This window comes from Pezoporus flaviventris, unplaced genomic scaffold (assembly GCF_033815535.1).
Source record: "Pezoporus flaviventris isolate CSIRO_AGI_PZ_B2104156 unplaced genomic scaffold, CSIRO_AGI_Pfla_v1 ptg000041l, whole genome shotgun sequence".
In the NCBI taxonomy this organism is placed as follows: domain Eukaryota; kingdom Metazoa; phylum Chordata; class Aves; order Psittaciformes; family Psittacidae; genus Pezoporus; species Pezoporus flaviventris.
Window position 1 is genome coordinate 2,130,356 of NW_026892589.1, and position 9,804 is coordinate 2,140,159.

Consider the following 9,804-nt stretch of genomic DNA (forward strand, 5'->3'; position numbering starts at 1 on the left):
AAGCTGCATTTATAGTAACAAGACTTACTACTGCCTTCCCTGCAGCAATTGTTATTTACTCCTTGCCTGACAGTATCTCTGTCAACTTAATATATATTATCCCTTTTTAACCAAAATGGTAATTAAGACATGATGAAAAGGCCAAGCCAGGCTGACCCACGCAGGCAGAGCTGTCCTACCTGTGAACAACTCTGGGGTCACTGCTTATAAAGAAATCTGTCCATCTTCTTGTGCTACATAAAGAGAGTTAGAGTCAGTGTGGAGATAACTCTGCAACTTAGAAAACCCTCCACTCTCTTCTAGGCCATTAGAAGTCTACCAGACTGTAATGTGAGGTGAAATCATGTTCCCAAATGATGTCTCTCTCTCTCTATGGGGAGAAAAATCTTTTGGCATCAACCATTAAGGGGACAGTGACAGAAATGCCAAGTACTGAAGAGTCAGGACTTCACGAGATGTATTTGTTCTGCTCAGAGACTCACAGATTTAAGAGCATTTAAACAGACCTTGTTCCAAAAGGCACTCAGCTTCTATACCCACTGCTCCTGCCTTTCCTAGATTAGGGGTTTTCATCTTGCTACACTTGAACATCTTTTAACAGTACCTGAAGAACAGGTTTAACGAGAGGTGCAAGGATGGAAGAGAGGGAAGCTCAAGAGGATGCAGACATCTCACACATGGAGTGCTTCAGATAATCCAAGATGGTCCAAATTTCAAAGTCATCACAGGTCCTTCAAGCTGGGTGATTGTAAGGCACCTGACCACAGTGCTCAAACAGGCGCACCTGTAAGAAGCACATACATAGAGTCATTTTCACCATAGCAGAGTGAGTTTCACCTTTCCATCTCTTTGGGAAAGATGGAGAGAAGCAGGAACCCCTAGTGCTTCAACTCCAGCACGTGTGCATGATACAAGGCCATTTCCCTCTGAGAGTGGGACTTGCAGCCCTGCTCACTGCACAGACAGTCCCTGGGTGCCTGCTGGGCTTTGCTCTGCTTTCATTGTGTATAACACACACACACACACACTCATGTCCATGTGTGTAATCACAGAATGGTTTGGGTTGGAAAGGACCTTAAGATCATTCAGTTCCAACCCCTGCCACAGGCAGGGACTCCTTCCCCTAGAGCAGCTTGCTCCAAGCCCCTGAGTCCAACCTGGCCTTGAACACTGCCAGGGATGGGTTCTCTGGGCACCCTGTACCTTGCCACCCTCACTGTAAAGAACTTCTTCCTTATATCTAACCTGATTCTCCCGTTTAAGGTTAAACCTATTACTCCTTGTCACTGCAATCCCTGACGGAGAACACTGCATATATACGCAGACACACAATATAGATTTACAAATGCAGTAACATACACACATATATATGTATGTACACACACACATATATGTACACACACACTATATATGTACACACACACATATATATGTACACACACACATATATGTACACACACACTATATATGTACACACACACTATATATGTACACACACACACATATATGTACACACACACATATATGTACACACACACATATATATGTACACACACAGAGGCACAGGCAAGGCCTTTTTTTTTTCCAGTTCGGCGCGGTAAGGAGATTCCCGCTGCAGTTCGTAGCTGAACGTCCACGGGGGCCGGGCAGAGCCGAGCCTCCACACCAGCACACCCGTCCCCGGAGGCCGCAGCCCGGTACCTACCCGTGCGGGCCGCGGCGCCAGCACCGCCCTCACCCGGCGCGGCCGCACCCCCTCAGCGCACGCACATCCGCGGCTTCCGCCTACCCCGCCCCGCGGCTGGCGGAAGCGGCTGGGCCTCGCTTCCCGGGAGGGAGGGAGGCCGGGCAGTGGCTCGGCTCGGCTCGGCTCGGCTCGGCTCTCTGCCGGAGCCGGTGATGCCGGTCCTGGATCAGCGCTGCCCCCGCCGTTCCTCTCCGTCCCTGCGGCGGGCGAGCGCGGCGGCGGGGGGCTGAGGGCCCAGCCCGCGGCCTGCCCGCCGCTATGGTGCCCTGGGGAGCGGTGCTGTGGCGGCGGCTGCTGAGGAAGCGCTGGGTGCTTGGCGTCGTCTTCGGGCTATCCCTCGTCTACTTCCTCACGAGCACGTTCAAGCAGGTCAGTGCCCTCCCGGCGGCGGCGTTCGGCACCGGGCCTCTGCGGGCGGGTAAAACATCCCTATCCCAGAGTAACTCTTGTTCCTCAGGTGCGGAACTTGCGAAAGAGGGGTATGTGTACCTAGGGTTATTTAATGGAACGCGTGCTGCTTCTGTAGTGGCAGTGACTGAATCCAGCTGGGTTAGGTGAGCCTTTGGGGAACTTGTATCCCCCGTTTTACTGGATTGTGCTGCTTTCTGTCATGAGAAAAGTAACCTACTGCAAGTAGTGTGTTGCTTATGCACTGACACTGTAGTTTCCTATTCTGCAGAGTTTAATGCCACTAGACATTTCTAACTGGGGGAAAAGCACATTGACTGGAATGGCAGAAGGAATTGCATGTTTGGATGTCTGTCTGCATTACTGTCTTTCCTTGCAGGAAGAGAGGATGGTGAGAGATCGGAATCTCCTCCAAGTGCAGGAGCACGAGCAGCCGATCATGTGGAAGGTGAAGTTCAGTTCGGGAAACAGCAGTCAGCTGAGTAACCAGTGCAGGAATTCTGTGCAGGGGAAGCTCCTCATTACAGATGAACTGGGTATACTTGATACTAAGAATTTATTCTGCCTGTTGCAGTGTTTAGTGCTGCTTTGCCTGTCCAATTGTTGATGGCCCTTTCAAGTAGCAATTGCTCCTTCTTGAGACATTCTTACTGCATCATCTCAGCTGCTGGTGTTCCATCCACAGACTGGATTCATGTTGCTGTTTGACTGCACAGCAGGCGTGGGTCCAAGGGGCTCAGCATGCCATGGGTGTGGCTCTGCTGGTCCCAGACCCACCTCAGTTTCAAAGCACTCCAGTTACCTCTGCACAGAACTTACATTGTGACCTGCTTGCTTTAGCATGGTTGCTTGCAGAACTATTTGTAGCTCCCTGTGCATTCCCAAAGTCAGCTATATTAAGCAGAGTAATAGGGGAAACCTGACTGGCTTTGCTTGGAGGGAGCTCAGGAGTGGTATCATTAGTGCTCAGTCACAGTTAAGGAGCTCATCTGACCCTTGTAAACCCAAGCACATTAGCCACTTGTTCTCAGTGCATGGAGCTCTTTCCTGCCCAGTGAGCTTGTTGGTCAGGCACTGGAGCTTTCTCAAAAAGAAATCAAGGCTGTAGAAAACCCACCCCATCTTGTGTGATTTGCATTGATTTAAAATTTAGCACTGCCTCAGTTATACTTACTGCCAATTCACTGAGGTCTTTAACATCACAGAGAGCTCTCACAGTCTAACACTGGTAGTACAGTTCCTGTAAGGGCATATGCTGTGGTTCTGAACTAGTAAGGATTCTGCTGAGCAATTGACTATTACAGCTATCCTGTGTGGATAAATCTAAGTCTCTTCATACGGAACTAAACAGAGTTATTTAGACATAGGCCAGTTGAAAGAACATACAGTTCTTTTCCAGTACAGTGATCACCAGTCACCTTTTCTAATAACACCAATGAATCATGCCAGAAAGAAATCTGAGCTTAAATGTTCTGCTTTTAAATACCTAAAATGTACATACAATGTATTAGGTACATAGCAGTTGTACCTATTATTTCACAACCAGGTTGTTGTGAAACTCATCCCTGTGTCTAAGTGTTATTGCTAGTTAGGACTTGAGTCAAATTGAGGGCGATCATAATCTAAATGATAAACCAACCTCCTCTCAAGTAATGTGAATATTACTATAAATTTCCATAGAGCTTACAAAGGGGTACGTCTTGCCAGTTGTTACTACTACTTTTGTTTTTCAGGCTACATCTGTGAGAGGAAGGACCTACTGGTAAATGGCTGTTGTAATGTCAACGTGCCCAGTACAAAGCTGTACAGCTGTGAGAGCTGCCTTCCCAACGGCTGCTGCAGTATCTATGAGTACTGTGTTTCCTGTTGCCTGCAGCCCAGCAAGGTGCAGAGTTGTTCTCCTGCTTTTCAGGTGTTCTCAGTTGCTCGGGTTCCTCTGTCCCTTAAAGTGCTTGTTTGTGAGGGACTTTTTCCTTAGAGGGGACAGTTCCTTTTTGCAGAAGGATGAGGAAAAGCTGCATATGGCAAGCTATAAATAAAGCTTCAAAAAAAGTTCATCCTTCCCACCATTGAGAGGAAATATTGGGAGCCTTGCAAGATGTTTCAGCACCAGGGGGATTGTGTTTGTTGAAGGGAATTGATTGCAGAAAAGCTATTCCAGCCAGTATTAGTTTTGCAATTGGTACTCCCCTGTGTTCTGTTAGCTGCTCTAGACTCTCTTCCTACTGTTGGTTCTGTGATGTGTTAACCTTTCAGTGCTTGCTAGAAGTTCTAAGTGGAGTTGCTTACTATTCCTCTGAGACTTCAGCTGTGTAGGTTAAGATGGGTTTTGGTTACTCCTTGTTGAAATACAGTTTTTTGTTTTGTTGCCTTTTTTGCTGACCACTTCAGCAACATCTTCTGGAACGTTTCTTGAACCGGGCAGCTATTGCTTTCCAAAACCTCTTCATGGCAGTGGAAGATCACTTTGAGTTGTGTCTGGCAAAATGCAGGACTTCATCACAGGTAAGACACAAATACATGCCCAGTGCTCAAAAATGGAAAAATACCCTTTGAAAACGGGGCTTAGTCCTGTGAATGGCTGGTCTGTTGTGCTTGTGTGCACACAGGCACTTTCATAAACACTGAAGCTATGGCTGAGAGCTAATGTGAGGCAGTATCCTTTGATTTGTAAGGTGAAATGGTAACACCAGGAGTAAATGAAGGGCAAAGAGCATATTTAGAGCAGGATAAGTTGTACACTCTCTTTAGAAAAGTGTTACTTATCTGAAAAGAGACTAGCTGAGTTCAGTGACTAGTGAAGATCTTGGATGAGTTCTGGGGAAGCTCTCATATTGTCAGAATTGTTCCCAGTAGTTAAAGGATGCTATTAACTTTATGGTACAGTTCTAGACTTACCATACACTGACAATCATCTGCATAGGAACTCAAAAAGTATGTTTTAATTTTAGTTTATTTTTAAGAACAGATGAACTTCTGTTACCTGTGGGATTTTATTGGAGGCTCTGGTCTAAGCAAGCTCTCAGTGCTGTTGGAGATGTCATACAGCTTGAGTATTTAGTATAGTAATAGGGATAGATTGCAAACAAAGGACATAGTTCCAAATGTCTCCAAAGTTGTTGTATTTTTATCCATAATACCTGAACTCTAGCTTTTTCAGGAAAAAATGCACGCGTCTCAAACAGCAACTGTATTATGTCTTGTTTGCTTAGGACATTTGACAGTACTGCTTAAGTATATTTTAATACAGAATCTGTTCCCACATGCTTGGGTAGCCTTCTGAAAAGGAAGTTCTGGGTGTGGTTCAACAATAAAGCACTGTAATAAAGAACCTGTCTTTTACATGTTAGGAGTGCAGTGTTGTTTGACTCCAGATGACACTCTACTGTGTAGAATGTGTATAAATGCTCCGGGTCCTGGCCTCGGTGAAGGGTTGTGTTGTTTCAGTATGTATGTTCTGATAAAGCTTCTCCTTCTCTTCCCGACAGAGCGTGCAACATGAGAACACCTACAGAGATCCAATTGCAAAATACTGCTATGGTGAATATCCCCCCGAGCTTCTGCCTGTTTGAAAGCTGCATGATCTATGCAACAAAGGGGAGGAACCGGAGACTAGAATCCAAAAGAGCAAGACAACACCTCTTGCTTTACAGAAGCCTCAGTGTAAAAGGCTGATGTTTTTTCTGGGGATAAATCCAGGGGTGTACAGTGTAAGCAAGGGACTCCAGGATTGAATCTTGTTTTCTTCAGTTTGTTATGCACCTGCTTTAGGTACTAGTGTTGTACTAGTGCTGTTTTTGAATACTTTCTGTACATTTTAGGATGCACAGAGTTGATCCAGGCTATAAAACATGAGAAAAATACCTAATGTAGCTTTTCAGCTGGACATGAAGGTTCAGTTGTATCTCTGCAGTCCAGAGGCTTCCCAGTGTGACAGTAATAATGGGAGGATTTTTGCTTGTAGAGATTAAAGCATGTTTGTTGTGCTTCTCTCTCTGGAGCATTCCTTGACATGCATCGTGTACACTACATATGTAATTATGAATTATTTATTCATTTTCTATGGATTACTAGCTGAAAGTATTGATGCTTTGCATAGCTAGTTGTTGATGCCTTTCAGTCCCTGTTTTATTACGTCAGGTAGAAAGGGTATTTTAGATCCTGGATAAAATTGTTTTTTTTCCCTCCTTAGTCTAAAGGAATTGTATTGGGATTTGTCACTAGAGTGGTTATGTTCCTCTTAGTGAGTTTAAAGTATTCAGAACTCCAATGGAGTTGTTATTCTGTCAAAGTCCCATAGCATGAGAGAAGAGCAGGGATCTGCCTAGGGTGGGATGTTTATTGTCTTTAAACATTTTCCTTGTTACTCTGCAACAGTTTCCTCAAAGAGGAGTCTTACTTTTGCAAACAGCTCTCTGCTAATCCACTTTCTGACAGGGAGCGCTGAAGATTTGTCTGCTTGAACTTGTTCAGGCCTTGGTAGTTTAAATGTACTTTGCTCCTGGTTGTGCAGGAGGTAAAAGGGTGGAGTTCTAGGATTTCAGTTTAATGATGTCCTTGTGCGTGGAGTAATTGGAATGTCAGAACATGGACCAAGCCCTCCTCTGAGGACAACTGTGTTGCATGAGTTCAGTTAAACAGCAATGATGGCTTTGATTTGCCTTTTGATATGTTTGCTACTCTGGGATTTCAGTCTGATCAGAATGGCCCTAGAACAGGGGTGGTTCTCCCACAATCTCTCCTAGCTCTCTAAGGCTGCAATTGAAACTGTCTCCTTCTTAAGGCAACACAGAGAAGATGGGTAGAGAACCTGTAAAATGCTGACTAAATTTGTGCTCCCCCTGCAAGTCACTGCAAAGTCCAACTGTCAGACAAAATCGGGCTGTTCTTTTCTATATGCAGAGCCTCATTTCTTTTGTTTTAACCCTGTCCATCTCCTCCGTGATTTTGACTTTGTGGCTGTGTGTTTGTTTAAACTGGTAGTTCCCATTCCCTGACTGAAATAAAATATACAGAAGCTTAAACCAAACCAACCCAAGCCAAACACACACACACAACCCCCCAAAAAAATCAAATAAAACCACAGTGGTGCAAAATACCTGTAGAATACTATTGCAAGTACGTAAGATACAAACTAGTATTACAGCCATCTGATAAAATCTACTTGCATTGTTTTCTTTGTTCTTTCCCAGAAGCAATCAAGTGAGATAATGGTTCCGTCAGCAGATTCTCTTGAAAATCTTGTTTTTCCAAAAGCTTAAAAGCTTTAGCATTAGCAGTTTATCCAGCTAAACTCTATCTCCCCTTTGCTGCCACCCTATGGCAACTTCCTGCAGCAGACACGATACAGTGTGAAGATGCAGTGTGAAATGCTGTCTTCAGAGGGTAGCAGAGGTTACTTCTCTTCAGTGTTAAACATTCTTCACCCCTGTTCCAGCACTTCCTAACTGTTTTCCTCAGGGAAGGCCATCAGGTTGGTCTGTTCTATTATTCCTGCTGAGATGTATTCCAGCACTTCATGTTTTGCACCACTACTGATAAGATCAAGATACTGATGGCTTGTTCTTGCTTTCTTTTCCAACTTGGTATTAATTCCTTAGCAGGTGATACCACTGCTTGGAGCAGTAATTGTAATAAATCATAAGAACCATCCTAATTCAGGCAATGTTAGTGGGAATTCCTGGCCTAGAAAAACAGGATGTGATCAGAAGTGCATTGTGATCGTTGTTCATTCAATGAAACAGAAACTGCATCTTCCCTCCCTGGTTGTTGAGCTGTTCAACTAGTGTCTGTTATATATTGAATCATTAAAACTGTATCTTTGTTTCCAGACTACTGCCTGGTCTCATGTCTTTTCTTGAACTAAAAGGAAACTGTACCAAACTGCAAGTTTGAAGAATGCAGTGGAGCAGAGAGGGCCACTAACTTGAATACATGTAATAAAGACAAGCAAGTAGAGGCAAAGAGGAGATCTGTTTCATTTCAATTAAAAAAAAAGAGCATGCTTCTCTCAATGGTGCACAGAAAGATCTGGCCCTTTGCAAAAGTGGATCAAGCAGGGAAAGGAACACAAATGAGTGCTTCATATTGTGAAGATATGGTGGGAAATGTTGAATCTGTGTTGCCTGGTAAGACTTTTGTGTGGTTTAAGTGATGTCCATCCCTCTTGCAAAAAGGCTTGGTGATTCTGTGTTTGCCAGATAAGAGATTAAGGTTGTTGGCTTGGTTTGGCAGCAGATTTAATGAGAACACTTCATCTGCAGAGGTCAATGCCGAGGTTCTGTAGTAGGACAGGATGGGTTCTGTGCTCCTTGAGTCCTGTAGTTTACAGAAATATTAGTGCTAGTGAAAAATGGTAGCAGCTGGCATCTGATAATGAACAGGTATCATATTTATCTGTACCAATTTGGAAACTGATCTATGGCAGAAGAGCAAAGCAGTAGCTGCAGTCCTTGCTGAGTTTAAACTTGAGCCACTGGCCTTGAAAGAAGCTGTTGTACTGATCCTTTGGAATGGTACATGGAGAACTGGATAAAAATTCTTACTGTGATGGGCTGGAGTTCTAAAAAGGTAAAAGCAGATTTCTGGCTTGAGGCCAGAACTAAACAGTTGATGAGTTGGGATCACTCTTTCTGCAGTCTTAGAATCTCACTCAATGTAGTGGCAATTCTTCACTCTCTTGTATGTGTTTGGGCTCTAATTGCTTGGAGAACTTTCTAACAAACTATTAGGAACCAATTTCTGAATATAAAGCACTAAGCACAGCAAATCCTAAACATAAGCCTCTGTTCTGATATGCTTTTAAAAAGCAAATGCTTTTTTTCCTTGTCAATTAGCTGGATGGGCTTTAGGATTTGTTGTGTCTTGTGCTAGTCACTTAAACTGCAAACACACTAGATCCTTTTACCTAGCACCATAATGTGATATTTGTTCTTCAGTTATTCTAATCAGGCAGAGGTGGGGGAGGAAGTGAAAAGGAATTTTCTAACTCAGCAAGTTCCACAAAAGATGTTGCTCAGCAAATTATTGGTGCTTTAATAACAGCCCTCTGCATTTCTTTACAACCCAAGGCAAACAACTATATGCATGAGGGGGAAAAATGCCAACTTCAAAACCTGCAGGGAGTGATGGGAAAGTACTTAGTTCTTCATTTTTGATCCATGTCTAATTAAACAGACAGTTCTACCTACTATTTTTGCTCAAATAAGATCTGACATGTAGCAACATGCATATTGCCTGCATGATGTCTTCCGTTTTCAAGGCAGTCATATGGCCACGGATTTTTTCTTAGAAATCAAGGTTTAGTAGCTTAGTTGTCTTAAAGAAGCGTTCTCAGGATGCATTCAGACTGAAGCATGTTTGCTGTACTCTGCTGTTTTGCCTATGGTAAAATAACACAGTGTTGCAGAGTAGAGAAAATGAAGAAATTAATTCTGGCTGAAAAGCTTGCCTTGTGGAAGCTGTTCTGATATGTATTTCAATTAAGGGGATAGAAGACCACAGGCTATAGTTGCAAATAGAACAATAGGCAAGTGTTAGGTTTTCTATAGAGGAGATTACAATTAAATTTGTTTCTACTGTTAATGGTTGAAATAAGGTCTAGCACCTGATTTCTTGCTAAGTTAATGAAAACCAGCTCTCATTTATCC

At 43.7% G+C, this 9,804-nt stretch overlaps 2 protein-coding genes across 3 annotated transcripts in view; one reads left to right on the forward strand and one right to left on the reverse strand.

Moving 5' to 3' along the window:
• RNFT2 (ring finger protein, transmembrane 2) overlaps positions 1-1,840 on the reverse strand; it is a 29,766-nt gene extending 27,926 nt beyond the window's left edge. Inside the window, exons 1-2 of the mRNA XM_061465772.1 lie at positions 1,706-1,840; positions 605-784 (exon numbers count right to left, since the gene is read on the reverse strand). The gene's annotated coding sequence lies outside the window, so the exon portion shown is untranslated. The remainder of the gene's footprint in view (positions 1-604; positions 785-1,705) is intronic.
• A 16-nt stretch (positions 1,841-1,856) lies between these two features.
• Positions 1,857-7,163, forward strand: SPRING1 (SREBF pathway regulator in golgi 1). Of its 2 annotated transcripts, none has more exons than XM_061465773.1 (5): positions 1,857-2,116; positions 2,535-2,691; positions 3,889-4,067; positions 4,547-4,660; positions 5,644-7,163. In XM_061465773.1, the coding sequence occupies exons 1-5, from the start codon at positions 2,006-2,008 to the stop codon at positions 5,725-5,727; spliced, it is 645 nt and encodes a 214-aa protein (XP_061321757.1). In that variant the 5' UTR covers positions 1,857-2,005; the 3' UTR covers positions 5,728-7,163. The 2 variants fall into 2 exon arrangements, with proteins under 2 accessions (XP_061321757.1, XP_061321758.1); XM_061465774.1 differs by having other exon boundaries at positions 1,860-2,116; positions 3,889-4,040; positions 5,644-7,161.
• Positions 7,164-9,804: the final 2,641 nt, after the last annotated feature.

What these genes read in the sequence shown, in the direction of transcription:
- SPRING1 (XM_061465773.1), top strand. Translation starts at nt 2,006, where the DNA reads ATGGTGCCCTGGGGAGCGGTGCTGTGGCGGCGGCTGCTGAGGAAGCGC. An exon ending in CCTCATTACAGATGAACTGG is followed by an intron (nt 2,692 to 3,888) that starts GTATACTTGATA and finishes TTTGTTTTTCAG; the next exon opens with GCTACATCTGTGAGAGGAAG. An exon ending in GTTGTTCTCCTGCTTTTCAG is followed by an intron (nt 4,068 to 4,546) that starts GTGTTCTCAGTT and finishes TGACCACTTCAG; the next exon opens with CAACATCTTCTGGAACGTTT.